Source organism: Poeciliopsis prolifica, unplaced genomic scaffold, assembly GCF_027474105.1.
Source record: "Poeciliopsis prolifica strain line A6 unplaced genomic scaffold, Auburn_PproV2 SCAFFOLD003, whole genome shotgun sequence".
NCBI classification, from domain to species: domain Eukaryota; kingdom Metazoa; phylum Chordata; class Actinopteri; order Cyprinodontiformes; family Poeciliidae; genus Poeciliopsis; species Poeciliopsis prolifica.
Window position 1 is genome coordinate 2,331,336 of NW_026562378.1, and position 18,039 is coordinate 2,349,374.

The following is an 18,039-nucleotide window of genomic DNA, read 5'->3' on the forward strand; positions in this document are numbered from 1 at the left end:
CCTGGCTCTGATTGGTTGTTTCTGAACAGGGTGGAGCATTTCTTCAGACAGCAGTAGCAGATCAGGGAGGAAGTGGAGGAGTTCAATCTTTTCACATTGTGTAAAATATTACACCGTCATGTTTTAACAAACATGAAAAAACATATTTGTGTTAAAAATTAAAACTGTAAAAAAGTACAAAAACTTTTTAACTCTATACTGAAACAAAATGGTTTGGGGTTTTTTTTATGTCTGCGATGAGACGAGACATTAAATCCACAAGTATTACATTACAAATGGTAATCATTCATCACCATGCTACATTCCTAATTTAGTCATTATGTATGTCGGCCTTGATGTTTCTGATCAGTGAAGAGTTTTAATTGGATTCTGGAGAAACATCTGCTGGTTCTGGTTCATACTGGTACAATTGTATATTATTTATTACAAAAATAAATATACAAATCATTGCTTCTGTGACAGTGGATAGTTAACTCCGGGTCCCAAAATCTCCCTGAACTCTGTTTATTGTCATAAACGCTAAAGACAAGTTATTAAAGTTTAAGCTCAGAGAAATGGATCCCTGGAATGTTTTATTGTAGTGTTGATATTAGTGCAGCATCAATGCTTTGAGATGTGATTTCAATTCTCCTTTAAAAAACAAAAAAATATATACCAGAAATAGAACTTCATTTAAAGAGTTACTGATATTCCGCTGGTAATTCATCAACAGAAACAAAGACATCAGCTTTATTGATGGGGGATGGAAAGTAATAAAAAAATGTCAAAGAACCATTTGATAGAGGGAGGAAAAAAGAAACAAAACAAAACATGATCTTGACCTTAACTGTCTCTGCAGAGGCCATGGATTCCTTCATATCCAATACATGGAGAAAAAAAAAATAATAATCAACACACAGCTTCCAAAGCAGCATACCTATTTCAACATCCAATCTGCTCTGGGGGTGAGCTCGTTCTGAATGTCATTCATTTAATTTCCCCATGAATATCCAGACACGATTGGGCAGTTCTGTGCAAGAGACGACACCAGGGCGGATTAATGGGCCTGGAGATTTATGTTGGCACGATCTGAGCTGCTTTGGCTTTTAAGCTTCAATCAAGCGCGGAAATGGGAAATGATAACGGTATGAAAATAAAAAAGAATCTCCAACTGACCATCACAGTGAGAGCTGGCCTTTAGTCTGAGGAGCTGGCAGACCGCCGCTGTGCTCTGCTGAATCCCGCCGTATGTTTTGCCCATCAAGACGTTTCTTTTATGATGCGGGCGCATAATAGCGGAAGGGGGAAAAAAGAGGTCTGAAATCAGATAGCAGCACAGACAAGCAGGCCGACAAAAATAAATTGTTTTGTGATTTGTATTTTATTCACAGTGTCTTTCAGGACGCCGACGTCAATAGAACAAAGCAGGAGTTAGGCCAGGCGGTGTGTGTGCGTGTGTGTGTGTGGGCATGTGCGTGTGTGCGTGTGCGTGTGTGTGTGGGGGGGGGGTTGTGTTCATGGACAATTAGTTTGCGAGGCGGCGTTATGGAAATTGCCTGTCATTTGGGATCGCAGGTAGATGTCAGATCCTTTTAATAAATCCAGACTTTAAAGCCTCTTATAGTTCCCCTATCCATGCACAAACCTTCTTATCGTGGCTTAACGAAGGGACAACCAGCCTACTGATTACTTTTAGATTTTTTTTTTTCCGCGAAACAGTAGCTTACTATTTAAAGCAATCTAACACAATGTTCAGGCAAGACAGTTAAGCAGATTGTGTGTTTATCTCATGGAGCAAAACTTCACCAGATGGTTTCTCCTGTTTCACCACTGTACACAGTGGAATCGCTCCACCCGAGCTCATATTGGCAATCATAATAAGCAATATATTTAAATAACACGTGATACAAAAAATGAAAGTAAAAAAACTGTTACTGTCCTTTGATTTCAGATTAAGCAAATGTGGTTTTTGAAGAGAAAAAGAGAAGACAGTGGGATGATCTGCTCAATTCTATATGAAAGTGTCTTTTACAAATCTGCTAAAATTATTTTGTTGCGACAGTATAATACAACCATCACTATATTTCACCTAAAAAGGTATAAACTCTAAAATATTTTCAAAATAACTAGCCCTTTAAACAAAAACTCCAAAAACTGTTGAGACCTGCTGAGTTTCCTTTAATGAACTCTGCAGTTGGTCTTAATGAATTCTTCATTTTCTCGCACAAGAACGTTAACATGATTAAAAATATGTTTTGCGATAAGAAGAAGTGTGAATTCGTTTCAGTTCAAAAAGAGATCGAGCACATCTAATCTTTGACTTGGCTGATCGACTTTTAGATTTATTGCAGTAATTGGCAGTGATGGAGAGTGACTGTGGGTGGATACAAAACTTCCACTGAAATAACCACACCTTCAGGGGACCGGTCAATAGTCTGTGGGTGAAAAATTCCCTAAAGTTTCTGTTTGGGGTGTTCAAGGCCCCTACAGGCCTTTATAAGGACATACATCTAGAATGAAATGACTTCAACTCAACTTAAATTCAAAATTCACCCCAAAGGGAAATTAAAAACTCATGTTAATTCAGATTCTTCAAAGGGTTGGTTGTTGGCAGGAAAGATCTCCTGTAGAGGCCCGTTTTACAGTTAATTTGAAGAAGCCTCTGACTGAAGATACTCTGCTTTTCTAAGTCAGTCTCATGCAGTGGATGGTCAGGGTTGTCCACAACTTTCTTGATTTTGTGAAAGATCCTTTGTATCGTCATCTCCAGAGGTTCCACAGACGTCCCCAGATCAGAACCAGAACAGAACCAGTTTGTTGAGCCGTTTCAGGTCCCTGGCTCTGATGCTGCTGCCAAAATATAACAGCAGAAGAGATGACGCTCACAGCAACAGTCTTATGGAAGATATGCAGCGTGTTGCTAACTACCTGCAGCCTGCTCTGTCCCTTCTTGTAGATGGTTTCCCTGTTGTATCTCCAGTCCAGTCTGTTGTTCAGTGAAAACTGAGGTATTTATAATCCTCGGCCTCCTCCACTTCCTCTCCCATGATGGAAATAAGTTTCGATCTAACCCCATTCCTCCCGAAATCAACAATCATCTCCTTCGTTTACATTGAAGATGAGATGATTGTTCCCTATATGACACAAAGCGCTCCACCAGCTGTCTGCACTCAGCCTCTTGTCCATGTCTGACACAACTAACAACTGCAGAGTCATCTGAGTATTTCTGGAGATGAGAAAAGTCAAACTTGTGCTGGAAAATTGAAAAAGACTGGAGAGAATACGGCGCCCTGTGGTGCTCCTGTGTTACTGACCCACCTGTTTAGATACACAGTCATCAGTCTCACAAACTGTGAAGTAGTCATAGATGCAGGCGATTGTTGAGGCCTCCACATGTGTCATCTAGTAGTTTCTGACAAAGCAGATCAGGCTGAATTGTGTTAAATGGATCAAATTGAAGAACATGATTCTCACAGAGCTGCCTGCCGTGTCCAGAAATAAAATATTAACAAAGGTTTTGTTAAAGAAGGTACATGATGGCATCTTCAACTCCAAAGAGATAAGAAAACCCCTGATGCGTTCTTGTCTGCTTGTTCATGTGGGCCAACAGAAGTCTCCTAAGAACATGGGACTTCAGAGGGCAACAGGTTTAAGATCAGTGTTTGCCGATGTTTGAGTTTCCTTCGGTACTGAAACCAGGCAGGACGTCTTCCACAGCAACACGACCTTCTCTTGGGTCAGGCTAAGGTTGAAGAGACAGACCTCTGCAGAGCCAGAGGCTCCAAACATGGACATCCATTAGAATTGTATATAAAATCATGTAGAGCTTGCGTAAACCTCCACTGATGCCGAAATGAAAAAATGGGTCACACATCCTTTGAACATTCACCAGAATGCCCCGTGGAGCAGAATTCTAAAACATCCCACAGTTTTTTTCTTACTTCCTCTGATCAAAGCTTGAGATTCACAAAGCTGATTGAGTAAATGTGAGTGTGATGCGGTGACGGTATTCAAAGGTGACAAACGCCTTGCAGTCATTAGGATGCCGTGAAAGTGGTTACAAACCTAAAATACTTGTAAGCGCCTGACATCTTATTCCGTGTGCCTCCTCGTGAGGTTGCCGGGGCAGTTTAGGATGTTCAGTTGTTTGTCTCTCTGGGCTACATCCGGCGCAGCGCTAGTATTCAAGGAGACGTTGGCGTCAGAAGCCGGTTTGGTTTGCCGCTCTCCTTTCGCCCTCACTCCACCGTGGGCCTGTCTGATCGACGACCTGGAAGGGGGAAAAAACGGGGTCAAAAATTAGAGGATCGTTCCTCTGGGTAAGAGAAAGGAGCGGTAAATATGCAGAGAGGGGGAAAGAAGCTGGAGGAGATTGATTGGGGGAGGAAATGTGCTTAGAATCTTCTTGTGAGCCGAGAAGCAGGTTGTTGTGCAAGTTGCTTCTTGGCATCTGTCCGCTCACATTTCACACGACGCGAAATTACCAACGCAATGTCAACTTTGGGCCATTAGAGACCGTTTAATGAAAACAAATGCGATGGTGATCCACTTTGACGGACTGCAACGGATTCAGCGACGGCTGCAGAGATAATGAGGAAACCTGGAAGTAAACGTTCCCGGTGGAAACGGTGGAACGAATATGTGCAGAGGTTTGTGTGCTGACAGAGGTGAAGCGATGTGACAAGTAGCGCCGCGGGGCGAGAGAGGTTGGGAGCGCTCGGCCAGCCAGGTAGAGACGTGACAGTCGTCCCTCTGCAGAGCGTCGGGATGGAAATGCTTCTTGACAAAAAGACTCACGTCGGAATCCAGTCAAGCGGTCCCTTCTGCTGTTCCCAGCATAAAGCTGCAGTCCTGAGGTGACACACCAAGACACGCCGCATCCATAGCCGCAAACTTTCAGCTTTTTTGTTTGTTTGTTTGTTTTTGGTTTATAGCAGCGCCGGGCCATGAAGGAAGAGGTCCTGTTGTCCAATCAGCACAAAAACCACCTTTGCATTTTTGAGACCCTTTCAAGTTCATCTGAAAGTTTGACTTGGAAAACGTTTCAATCATTTATTTTCTGGTCTCTGAGAAATTTTTGCAATGAAAAAAAAATCATTACTAGATGTTATGATTCTACAGAGTTTAGATGCTTGGTGATCACTCTGGTCTGTTGTCACATACGGCCGTGTCTAATTCAGGGTCGGCTGGTGAGGGGGACAGACTTCAGGTTCTAAGTGCCACAGATGATCAGGATCAAGCAGAGATGTTTTTTTCTCCCCAAAGGGTCCGTATTCATTGCAGCAGACCGGAGCCAGACCTCGTTCTGCACATCGTCCAGAGAAAACCTTTCCTGGTCTGACTCTGCAAGGACCATAAAAATAAAAGAAAAATCAGTCAATAAGAAACATGCATTTTATACAGTTTTTTTCACTAAAAAATGTGGCCTTTTGGTCCTACTTTTGTTTTTGTTTTGTTTTTTGCAAAACAACTTTATAGTCAGCATTGCTCAGCATGAGTTTCCATTTACTCAAGGAAAACAGCGTGTTAAACAGCAGCTCTTTAACTGTTCGAGTTTGAATCTTTACCTCTCCAGTATAGAGAAAAAGAGTCACATTAGACATTAAAGAACTGGAAGACATGTTTCAACTTTTTGAATCCACTGCTATTTCAGGTTTGAGCGATTGCCTTCATAACACGCGCTGCAGTTCGTTTCCTCAGAAATGTCTCCAAATAAGTTATAGACACAGATCTGGATCAGGCTCCAAAACTATAAATCCTGCTGCTCTTCCCTCTGGACTCCTTCTCCAGCCTTTCAGACATAAAAACAATTGGCATTTGCCAAAATCAGAATCGGCAGGTCAGGCTTTTTAAAGCTTGGTAATCACCAATTGACCAGAAAATGGCAATCAGATCCACAGGAGGAGAAAACAGTTGAACTGATGCCTCTTGGAAACTCCAGTGACAAACCGAGAGGCAGCAAACTCAAAGACTATGAAACTTGTGATAAACGCTCAAGAGACGGAGGAAAAGCTCATGATGGCTGGAAAGAAGAGGAGGCCAGAGACACGACAATCATCCAGCACTGAGTGAAGACTCTGCTGTTCCTTTAGTACAGTAAAATTACTCCTAAAAGTACATTTAAAAAAAAACTAAAAATTACTAAAGTAAATGTAATTGAGTAAATGTAACCAGTTACAACCCAACTCTGTGACCAATCCAACTGGTCCCTACTGGTGTAGTGGGATGCAGCTACTTTTCCAACCTCAACATTCTGCACAACTCATCATAACTGATTTTACAAACCAGTTTGACTTGGATGATAGAATAAGTGACCAGTCTCCTTTAAACCTTTACTCCATGTCTCCTGCTTGGCACTCTCCAGATTACCGTGCAACCTCTCCAGTTATTTGTTTTTGTCAGATCTAATGAGTGACTCTACGACTGGGAACTCGAGGAAGCAAACGGGTATTTACCAGTGCATAGCGGGTTGAAGCAGAGATCTGGCCAGACTACAGTGAGCTGTGTCTGCAGGAGAATCCCTCCCCAGTGCCTCAGCCTCGTCTCATTTTCTCAGGTTTAACGTCAGCGAAAGTTGTCACCACCGTCAGAAAGTGTGACGACAACTGTCTGTGATTTCCTGTGCGGAAATGTGTGATGCTGAAGTCGGGCCCGTTGTCAGTCATTAACAATCCACTGACATTAAGGTCTCTGTGCATAGAGTCAACATTCGTTTTAAATCTGCATTATGGAGTGAATTCTATTGAAAGTGAACAGAAATGCTCTTTCATTTCCATAGAATTTGTTTCAGGTCTTTCCAGTTTTAACTGTGTTTATTCCCATAAACCCCACAATAAAATAAGATGTTACAAAAAAAAAAAAAACACCCTGTTTTGTAAATCTATTTCATTAGTCTCTTCGCTGCATCATGTAATAAAGTGCAGAAATGTTTTAGAATTTTTTTTCACTACTGCAGTTTTTTTTTTTAAATGTACTTTTTTGTATTTCTCTAAAATATAAGATGTAGGAATCCAGGGGCTTCAGGTATTCTGCACTCGGTGCTCCAGGAACACTTTTCATATAAGAAAAACTTTGTTGATCAAAATCCCATGTAGCCATATTTCTGTAGAAGTTTGTGTCTGGTTATTTCTTGGGCCGACAGTATTAAATTAAAACAGTTAAATCATCATTTGGTTACAGGTGTTGCTTACAGGTGTGGAGTAGTGGCTCACTGCATTTACGTGAGAAATCTTTTAGAAAAAATGCAGTATTTTTACTTCTCTGTACTTTTTTCTTTTACTCAAGTAATTCTAGTTTAAAGTGTCGCTTCCCGAGGAAGATTTCTCAAGTATCCACAGATGAAGAACAAACGTGTTTAAGCAAAAATTCACCAACAAAACAAGAACAGCTGCAGTTTCTGTTAAAGTTTCTTAAGATTTTTAGTGAAAAAAAACCTGATTTGGGGGGAAAAAAAAAGTGTTTTGATGGGTTTTGATATTTTTTGTTACTGATATAAATTATTGTCATTTTGGTCCTTAAAACACCAAAATTACCATTTAAATTTATATTATGATGTAATAATTAAAGATAAAGTGATTGATTAGTTGATCAGAGACTCAGTACTTGAGTAGACATTTTTTTTACCAAATACGTTTTTCCTCCTACTTGAGTAATGTCTTGAATGTCTTCTTTTCACTTTTACTTACTTAAGTAATTTATGTTGAAGTAGTACAACTATTATTTGAGTACAATTTTTGGGTTCTGTGCCCATTTATGTTGCTTTCCTAATTAAAAAGCATCCCAATGCCCTGACCTGAATATAGAGTCTGAGATTATTCTTTATTATTATTCTTTTATTCATAACTGAAATTACATAAATTGCTTTGTCTTTTGGTTTTCGGAAAAGCATTAGCAAAGTTCTGTGTTTGTAATCCAACATGAAAATAAAAGACTTGTACGAGGCTTTTGTGAACGACTGGACAATTTTTCCTCATAAAAATAAAGTTATGAGCCATAAAAACTAACAAAATTCAGACGGTATAGCCTGGAGAGGCTTTCAGTACATGCTCTCTGCTGTCCTTGGATTATCTGAGATGGAGTCTCTGGCGTATCAGACCTAGGATTGAATTTTAAGCCACAGATTTATTTTTAAATCCTGCACCAACATATCACTTCCTAATGTCAACTAACAGTTTTATTCTATTATTCAGGGAAAAATGAGAGTTAAAGTTAACTGTGTAGAGGAAATTGTGAAACTGCTGCAGCAAATCTCTGTTAGATTTACAAACAGGGCCTTAGATTCACCTCAAAAGTCTGAAATCTGGAAAAGCACACAGGAACTTTGTCTTGATCTCCCTCATGGCCTTAACCCATGAATGAACGCAGACGCTCCCTTAATTATCCATTTGCATGTAAAAATGGTGTTTGCACCACAAGTTATTAGACATGGCAATGAAAACAACAGCAAAGTAGAAGTGCTATTACGCTGAAAGTGAAAATGAGACACTCGTGAAGCGGAGACAAGCAAATGTGTTTTATTCATATTTCGTTTCTGGAATAACAGGCCGATGGAAAGCTATTGAATGGAAATAAAGAAAAAAAAAAAGCGGTGGCCTGCGGTTCTGTGAGCTCGAGAATAAAAAGACATAAAAAATGAAAACAATAACTCAGACATGCTGAGTGTCTGGAAGGTTGACCGAAGAAATATTTTCTCAAAAGACAATAATTACATGCTGTTGTGTTTTCAGTGAGTTTTATGGAATATTATTTTGTTTTTAAATGAGTATTATGCACTGTGAGCATGTGACTCAGACGTCTCATATCAGGTGTTATTCTGAGTGATGCTCAGTACGGCTCTTTTTCTCTAAGTATGAAAATATAGGCTTTTGTCGCTGTTTCTAAATTACATTTTGATTTACTTGTATTCTGAACAGCTGCAGGAAAAATAAATAAAAAATTGCAAAGAACTGCAGTGTTTTGGGAAAATTCAACATGAAAAACCCTTGGAAGTGGAAGACGGAGAGAACGTGGGCGCTGTAGATGTCAATCATTCAATTCAGCCAAATGTTTATTGTCGATTAATCAGAAATGTTTACTAATACGACACAAAATGACAAAATCCATCTGGGCTTTTTGAAGGTATCAACTTAACGTGGACCATAAATAAATAATCGTGCCTTGATGGCGAACATTTTAACACCTCCAGTTTATTAGAGCAGAGTTATTTTTCTTGGTCTGGCTCCTTTTTGTTGAGAAGGTGCTTTACTGTGTATTATTTTTCTAATTATTATTGACTAAAAATTATTATTTGTAGGCAACGTTTATAAAGACCCGCAGACTGATTGAACTTTATCACCATTAGTGTGTAACTGTGTGTGTGAAAGTCTTGTGAAAAGGGATGGAGAGAGTACAGAGCCCTGTGGTGCTCCTGCTACCACCTGGTCAGAGACGCTGTCCTTCAGTACAGCACTATACAAGCACAGACCATTTAGCCAGCCACACACCAAATGTGTGATAGGGACAATAACACATTTGCTCATCTGTGCTCATCTGCTTACGTCAAGGGTTCTACATTTCCTCATAGAAATGTTTGGCACAAGGAAGGAAAGAGACACGTCTATTGAAGTCACGACAAGAGGTGGCCAAGACACTCACTGGTCAATCAACACAGGGGATTGGTTCCTGAGACGTTGTGCTACGCACCACAAATGCCTCAGAGGTATTTAAAGTTTTGTTGAGTGCTTCAAGAAATATCATGGAAAATGAGGAAGTTATGAAATAGCCCAAAAGTGAACATCAAAGTCATCAAATGGGGAGAAGGAGCCATACAGCACACCTTTACTCCCAGGCCTCCAGGTCTGGGGTCCTGCAACTTTTAGGTGCATCCTGGTCCAACACGCCAGAATCAAGTGGTTGAATCACCTCATCGGTATGCAGCCGAGCTCTGCAGAGTCCTGCTAATGATCTGATTATCTGTTGAAGCAGAGACAGGTCTAACAGTTGAAGGACACCAACCCTCAACACCTGGAGTTAAAGACCCCTTGAAGTGCATTGAGTCTTACTGTATGACACTATGACTGACAAGACACATGTTTGTGATTTTCAGTGATATAAATGAAGACCTCTGCAACAGATGTTATCTTTATGATCTATGTTACTGTAATGACAGACAACTGACTGATGTTTTGTACAATTGTGGCTAAACACTCTACAAGGTCATTGTTGGATTATTACAGTATAGAATTTCTTAAGTTTCCAAAAAGAGCCTTGCGGTGTTGTTTCCAGGATTTTATTTTTTTTTAGTACCATTTGAACTTCATTGGATTGTGTCACATTTTGGAGGCAAACATTCCCCTGGTTCACTTTCACAACCCGGCAGGATTACCAGTCCGACAGGTATTGTTGTTTTTATCCATCTTATTTCTCATTTTTCCGAACAAGCTGCAATATTTTCCTTTGTGCATTAAATGTTTCTGAGTTTCTGCTTTCGGCCTCGCTCCACACAAGGCAACACTCCCAACATTTTTATCAGCTTATCGGCAAAATTAAAAGTTGCAGGTTTCCGTTCAAATGCATGGCATTGTACAAATTAATTTGAACCCCCCTGCCGTGCTTTGCATCCACGTCTTAGCAGGTTCGGGCAGAAAGAACCATAAATTATAAATCTACAATAAGTGTGTTTTTGCACTGAGTACTTTGGCCTGATCACAGCAAGAGCCTGAATCCTTACCTTGTTCTCTGTGAGTCTTTGTGTGAGTCATGACTGTGTTTAAAAACCCCAGAGCTGCTGCTCACGCTTTCCCCCTCACTGTCATTCTCCGTCCTCCTCATTGCTATTTACGCTTCGAGCCTGATGGACAAATGAAGCCTAGGCGTAAATTCAAACTGGAAGACTCTTTAGCCCCACCTGCATCATCCAATCGGTGCATTCCACTAATCAACGACGACCTGTCATCGCTGAACCAAGCCATGTCACGGCCAATCACCTTATCAACTTATCAATCAGTCCTTATCAACTGGATGGACGTCCAGTTGATAAGGACGTCCATCCAAGGCGTCTTTCGCTTTGCTGCTGTGCTCAACCCACCTCCACCCCTTCGCCACCTCCTCTGTCCTGGCTCCCAGGCATACTTCATTCACCGACCTCCACCACCAGTATCGGGTCCGGGGGGATGACATTCCTATCAGCATCGGGAATGCTCATCCAAGCTTATCGCAATCACAGCTCGATGTCCTTAAAGACCGAGCACCAAAGACTTAATTTATGCACGTCAAGAAACTTTTCTAATTGCTTTCTTTCTCTGTCTGAGTCTCTCCAGATTGAAATACAGTTTCAATCTGAACAGCGATGTTTAAAATTAAAGTCTGTCTCACAGCAGCTGCATCCACAATGTGGAGGTGTAAGTTCTGCTGGAAGTCATAACCATGGAGAGCACGGATGAAATTCCACTAGAGGGCTACGTTGGGACAGAGGTACTGTAAGTCACGTTGCTACATAATCTACAAGACTTTCTTATGTGGCACCCAAAAAACCCGATGCTGCTCCGTGTCCAGAATGAGAGTGGACCCTGTCCAAAACTGAATGAATGCTGTCCTTCCTTACCGGACAAGGAAAAAAACCCAAATTATCTACAAGGCCCAGAAGTTTTTTGTCACTGCAAGTTAAATCAGGTTGGAGACATGAGAATGTGATCCAACTACTGCACTTTTTCCTTCCACTTAACCTTCTATGAGGATATAGCGCTCTGTGAACAACAAGCAGGAAAATCTCCAGTCAGCCTATTGACCCAGACTGAGAGACCAGTTCGAGCATCCTGACCTGTTGCTATTCCTGAAGTGACAAACAGTGTTTTCAGTTTTTCCAATTCTCCCCTGACATCTCCTGCAAGAGTTAAAATGTCCAGACAATGTCTAAAGGGAGGACGCCTTGTGGACCCAGTCTGCTTTGGTCAACCTGCTTTTGGTGTGGAAGCTGTTATTCCAAGCCACCATGGATAACAGAACCTCTGACTCTTTCTCTAAGGCTGCTCCCTACAGGAAGTGGTCCCACATGAAGCCAGTGTCTCTCCAGTCCTTTTTGGGAGCCAATCCTGGGAGAGCCGCCTGGTGCTAACTTCCCCAGGTCTGGCTCCAGAAATGTTGCTCTGGCCTCCGGGTTCTTTACTGCTGCCGTCTTCCTCCAATGGGGCATTTGTATTCCTATTAATCTGACACAATTTGCCCCGGTGGAGGCTATTTGTATTTAGAAGATCTTGCAAATAGTAAATACCAATAAACAACAGCCCCCCCCCCCCCATCCCACTGGCACATGGAAATTAATCGCACCATCATGAACTTAACGATTGCTAAAATCAGTAGGTTATATGAAAGCATCGCATAACCCTTACAAGAAAATGTCTGAGAATGACGACCTGACATTTCTCAGCGGTGAGACGCAGTTCAATGTGGTTCTTCACTCCGAAATGTAACGGTTGTAAATAAACGCCAGCTGGAGAATGGTACGCAGTCATGCGTACCAAAATGTGAGTGAGTGTCTCCAGGAAGACACCAGTCATCTGCTCAGGGTTTTTATAGACAAGATTTTTTTCCCCCAATTGCTTCTACATTTGGTTTGTTTTTTATTAATTTTTTGATAAAATAAAACATTATTTTTGTCATGATGTTATCCTTTCTAATTTTGTGCTTGTTTAACTTGCTTGACCAGCTCTATTTGAATTTTTTATTATCATTTTTTTCACCACAAATGTTTAGGGACTCATAAACAAAGGGGATCTCTTTACTTAAGATGTTTTCCACATGTGCTTTGCATATGCTTTGTCCCTCTGTGTCTGTGGCCCTCAGGTATAAAAAAAGGCCTCGAAGCTCAAGGCCGTTCCGTCAACGAAGTGGATTCCAGCAAATTCCTTCTAAACAATGTAGATAAAGCGAGACAGGAGAAAAATACCCTCTCTTACCATTTTCTCTTCTTACATGTCACCAACTTAAGTCTTTCCTTTTCTCCTCTCTCCCTCTTTAATTCTCTCTTTTCTATTTGAACGACAAAAAAACACGTTCACGCAGTGCTTTAGTCGCGAAAAGTAAATGAGCTTCTGGGTTTTTTTTTCTCTCTCTCTCTCTTTTCTGTCTTTCTCTGTGAATCGCGCTGGAAAATTGCTTCCTTACAATCGAGTGGAGGAAAAGCGTTTCTGGGATCCAAAGGGTCGCCTGGGTTCTTCAAACAGGTGGAAATCGGAGGTCCAAAGTGTATAACTCTGCTCGTTTGAGTGAATATGAGAGAGAGAGAGAGAGAGAGAGAGAGAGAGAGAGAGAGAGAGAGAGAGAGAGAGAGAGAGAGAGAGAGAGAGAGAGAGAGAGAGAGAGAGAGAGAGAGAGAGGAATCCCGTCTTAGAGGATTAGCGACTTTCACTGGAAAAAAACAAAAAACAAAACCCAAACTGAAGCACAAAAACAGAGATTACTCTGTTGTCAACCAAATGAAAGCAGCTCCATCTCCTGTTGTTTAATGAGCACAGTCAGAATGCGTTTACACATTTCCCTCTTCAGGTAAGAGACAAAAAAAAAGAGAGAGAAATAAAAAAGAAATGAAAAGAAAGAAAGAGAGTCGCTTGTGTCTACAGGCTCCAGCCCCTCAACTTTCCTGATTTGATGGCGCGCAGGTTGATGAGGGTGGAGGCTGAGCTGCTGCCCGCTGATGTCAGGACCGGCGCTGAAGAGGGGGCGTGTCCTGCCGGCGTGCGGCTCTCCAGTCATCTGAGCATTAAAGAGGTAACCTCTAACTTATTCTTAACTCCGCGCTCCTGCATCCTCCTGGAGCTCCCGCATTTTTTTTTTCTTCTTCTTCAGATTCTGCTGTCATCCCTCTGGCTTTTTTTTTGTGTGTGTGTGTGTGTGTGTGTGTGAGTGTATGTCTTTTTTGGTTCTTCACTCGAAAATGCCCCGTTAATTTTCCGCGCAAAAGTTAACGAGGATTAACTCATCACCCCTGGACGCCGCTGTTTGCATGGGGGTTTTGGGGAAGGCGTTGGGGGGAGGAGGATGACACTCTGACATCAAGGTGCGCATCAATCTGATGCTTCCTGTATCTGCTGCTGCTGCTGCCGGGAACTCAGAGGAGTGACAAAACAGGAACGCTCGGACTTTTCAGCAAGTTCTGCTGCGAACGGCAAGAATTTGTTTTTCTTTCTTTTCTTTTTTCTTTTTTTTTTAATGGCAAGTTCTGCCTCTCTGGAGACGGTGATGTCCTGCGGGAGGACCGGGCCCTCCGGGGCTCCGAAGAGCCTGGCCTTCTCCATCGACAGGATCATGTCCAAGAGCTCGGAGCCGAGGAGCGGCGCGGAGGAGCGCTCAGAGGGGAAGAAGTTGCTCGGCCTCTGCTCCCCCATCCCCTGCATGATCCCGCTGCAGCCGTTCAGCTACGACCTGCAGGCCAAGGCGCTGATGAACTACTCGGAGCTCTGGAGAGCCAGCCTTAGGGGAACGTTCTGTGGCTCGGCGGCCGCACCGTGCAAAGGGAACTGCGGCGTGTGCGCCAGAGCGGACACCGCGTTGAAGCAACCGGTGCCGACCACCGGCAGCAGGGTGGTGAAGCCGCAGGTCATCCACCAAGCCGTGGCCGTGCCCAGCGTGGGATCTGTCTACTACCTGAATTACCTTGACTCTGCGTACCAGCAGTCAGAGCTCCTGGCGGGACACTGGCTCTCCACCCCCCAGGCCCAGGCGTCCCTGTCGGCGCACCACAGACTCTTGCTGCTAGAGAACGCCAAGCTCGCCGGCGCCGGCTCCGAGAAGCTCCCCACTCCCCAGTACCCACACAAGGAGCATCTGCCGGGCCAGCTGGACCAGATAGTGAAGGAAAACCACGCTCTGATTGGCGAGAAGAACGGCGTCAAGACGCACAGCAAGCTCAGTTCCGGCGGCTGCAGCGCGGACGGCAAGCACAAAAACTTCACGTGTGAAGTTTGTGGGAAGGTAAACTTCAAGGAACGACAGCTTTCCGCTCGAAGACAAACCAGACAGCGTGTGACCAGAACACACAAACTAACAGGATCGCGTGTGTGTTTTGTTTTCTCTCGTAGGTTTTTAACGCGCATTATAACCTGACCAGACACATGCCGGTGCACACCGGGGCCCGGCCGTTCGTGTGCAAAGTGTGCGGCAAAGGCTTCCGACAGGCCAGCACGCTCTGCAGGCACAAGATCATCCACACTCAGGTGAGACGCGGGGGGCACACCTGCAGGCCGGCCTGGCTGCCTCACACACACACACACACACACACACACACACACACACACACACACACACACACACACACACACACACACACACACGCACGCACACACACACACAGAGAGAGAGAGAAGAGAGAGACAGACAAACACACTTTCATTTGCTTTCATCTGCTCCCTAAACCTGTTTTCTTCACATATTCTCCACCTAGGAGAAGCCGCACAAATGCAACCAGTGCGGCAAGGCGTTCAACAGGAGCTCCACGCTCAACACGCACGTGCGCATCCACGCCGGATACAAGCCGTTTGTGTGCGAGTTCTGCGGGAAAGGTTTCCACCAGAAAGGTGCGTGTTTCATGGAGCCTCCCACCCGTCAAACGAACTGAATGTATTCATTCGTGTGTGTTTTTTTCCACGCATTAGTTTTAATACGTGTAATCTATCTAAACTGTATATATATATAAAAATAAAAATAAACACGTGACGCACATCTGAGCCAAAACGCTTAAAAGTACCTTTAAAAAAAGAGGTAATTGTCCTCATTTGTCCCATTATTATTATTATTATTATTATTATTATTATTATTATTATTATTATTATTATTATTATTATACATGTGGTAGTTTCATTATTTTGATCTGGCGCTTGAATTAGGTAAATAAAGCAGAAAGTCTGAAGTAAGTTTGCGCTTTGTACTTTTTTACCTCAGTAGTTTATGCAGAAAAAGAAAGAAAGAAAGAAAGAAAAAAAAAGAAAGAAAGAAAGAGAAGCTCAGTGAGAGCGATAACTTATTTGCATCTCGCAATGTCAGTATTTTTTTTTTTTTTTTTTTCGTGTCGCGAACCCCGACAGGATCCCGCATGTTGTGTCGGGGATGCGGGAAGCGGAGCCGCCGCGTTGTGCTAAATATCTGCGGGCTCACGGGAAGCCGTCAGCACAAATAGGACGTGGCACATTTCCACGGACTAATTCTTTCCCGAAGACGGCAGCATTTGCTCTGGGTCAGCTGCTTGAACTCCAGCAAAGTTGGCTGTTTTTTTTCTTTCTTTCTTTCTCTCTTTTCTTTTGGAGTTTTTGCCACAGCGCTTGATTCTGACAAAGTTTGACAACTTCTCGACCTTAACGCAAAAAAAAAAAAAAACAGAAAAGAAAAAACTGGAATGAAGGGAAGGAGACTCCGCGCAGCTCCACGGTGGATCTGTGCGCTGAGAGATTTTTGATCCCCACTTTGCTAAAATATATGCCTAAAATGGTGCTGAAATAAAATAATCTACTGAAACACATGAAAGATGTCACTGACAAATCGTTTAACCTATTGACGAGTTTGTGTTGATTATTATGAAAATAATAATTATCATAATTTAAAGCATATTGCTGAAATAACTTAGGTTTTTGCTGAGATTTACCTCTTGGCATTTCCAGATGAGACCATTAAATATAAATTGTGAAGTTTGTCCACTCAACCTGATTTAAAGAAAGAAACTAATTCCACCTCCTGGTTTTGTATTTAAAGAAAAATTGGTTTATTTCATAATAACAGTAATAATAATAAAAAGAAAAGATTGTGTATTTTATTTGTGGTTTGTGGTTATATATATATATATATATATATATATATATATATATATATATATATATATATATATATATATATATATATATATATATATATATATATATATATATATATATCTCCTGTCTTGTTTTCTCTGGATGTGACAGGAAGTGGCAGCAGGTTGACGTGATGACTAATAAGTCACATAACATTTAGTGTTGAAGTGTTCAGTAATACTGACACAAAGAAACATGACAACAACCAGCTTTATCAAGCTCTAATAAATCTGCTGCATGATTTTTTTTTTCCCTGTTGCACTGGACACTTTTTGTTTCCTCTCAACTTCAGGGTCGCTCTGCTCATTCAGTTTTCTTTCTGCTCGTTCGTGTTTAGGGAACTACAAGAACCACAAGTTGACGCACAGCGGGGAGAAGCAGTACAAGTGCTCCATCTGCAACAAGGCCTTCCACCAGATCTACAACCTGACGTTTCACATGCACACGCACAACGACAAGAAGCCGTTCACCTGCGCCACCTGCGGCAAAGGATTCTGCCGCAACTTTGACTTGAAGAAGCACATCAGGAAGCTCCACGAGAGCGGCTTTTCTGCGGTCTCAGAGGCCCTGAGGGAGCCGCAGAGCTGAGGTCTGCCGGGAGGACGGGGTCACCGTGACTAGTGTTCTTGGGATGAAAAAAAATATATATAAAAGAATAAAAAATAAATCCAGGCCTGAGGTGAGAAAGCCCGCTGAGACTGGACTCAAATGGGCGTGGCGAGTCTTAGGGGCCCCTGCACTAACACAGAGGGAACGAATGAGCCGACCGGACCCGAGGAGCTGAAAGGAACGTTCTTTTCTTTGTCATCTAGAATTCTTCCTCATGTACGTGGAACGCAGGGCCGAACCACCAGACCGATGAACACATCGGGTCCAAAAAAAAAAGTTGCTATTTAAATATGAGTTGCCATGTTATGTATTTTGCTGGAAAGTGTTAATGTGAATAAATAACTTATAACTTATAACGAGAGCTCGCCGTCTCAACCGTGTTATTTATATATATATATATATATATATATATATATATATATATATATATATATATATATATATATATATACCACCTGAATGTTGGACATATTTCAGCTGGCAGAAAAAAAGTCATTCTAATAATACGCAGCAAAGTCAACAACAACAACCAGCTCATATCCAAACACCCAGATTTGTGACGCGCAGCCACTTTCACTGTTACGCATTTGCTTATTGGATGAACATCCCGCCAGGTGAGGCCTCCTCTGTTCTTCAT

The 18,039-nt window shown here is 42.2% G+C and overlaps 1 protein-coding gene across 1 annotated transcript; it reads left to right on the forward strand.

The window, feature by feature from the left end:
- Positions 1–13,733: 13,733 nt before the first annotated feature.
- Positions 13,734–17,763, forward strand: fezf2 (FEZ family zinc finger 2). Its single transcript, XM_055021605.1, has 4 exons — positions 13,734–14,925; positions 15,033–15,167; positions 15,395–15,527; positions 17,131–17,763. The coding sequence occupies exons 1-4, from the start codon at positions 14,164–14,166 to the stop codon at positions 17,379–17,381; spliced, it is 1,281 nt and encodes a 426-aa protein (XP_054877580.1). The 5' UTR covers positions 13,734–14,163; the 3' UTR covers positions 17,382–17,763.
- The last annotated feature ends 276 nt before the right edge of the window (positions 17,764–18,039 follow it).

Coding starts and splice junctions, on each gene's coding strand:
- fezf2 (XM_055021605.1), top strand. CDS start 14,164: ATGGCAAGTTCTGCCTCTCTGGAGACGGTGATGTCCTGCGGGAGGACC. Junction 14,926..15,032: donor CGTGTGAAGTTTGTGGGAAG/GTAAACTTCAAG, acceptor TTTCTCTCGTAG/GTTTTTAACGCGCATTATAA. Junction 15,528..17,130: donor GAAAGGTTTCCACCAGAAAG/GTGCGTGTTTCA, acceptor GTTCGTGTTTAG/GGAACTACAAGAACCACAAG.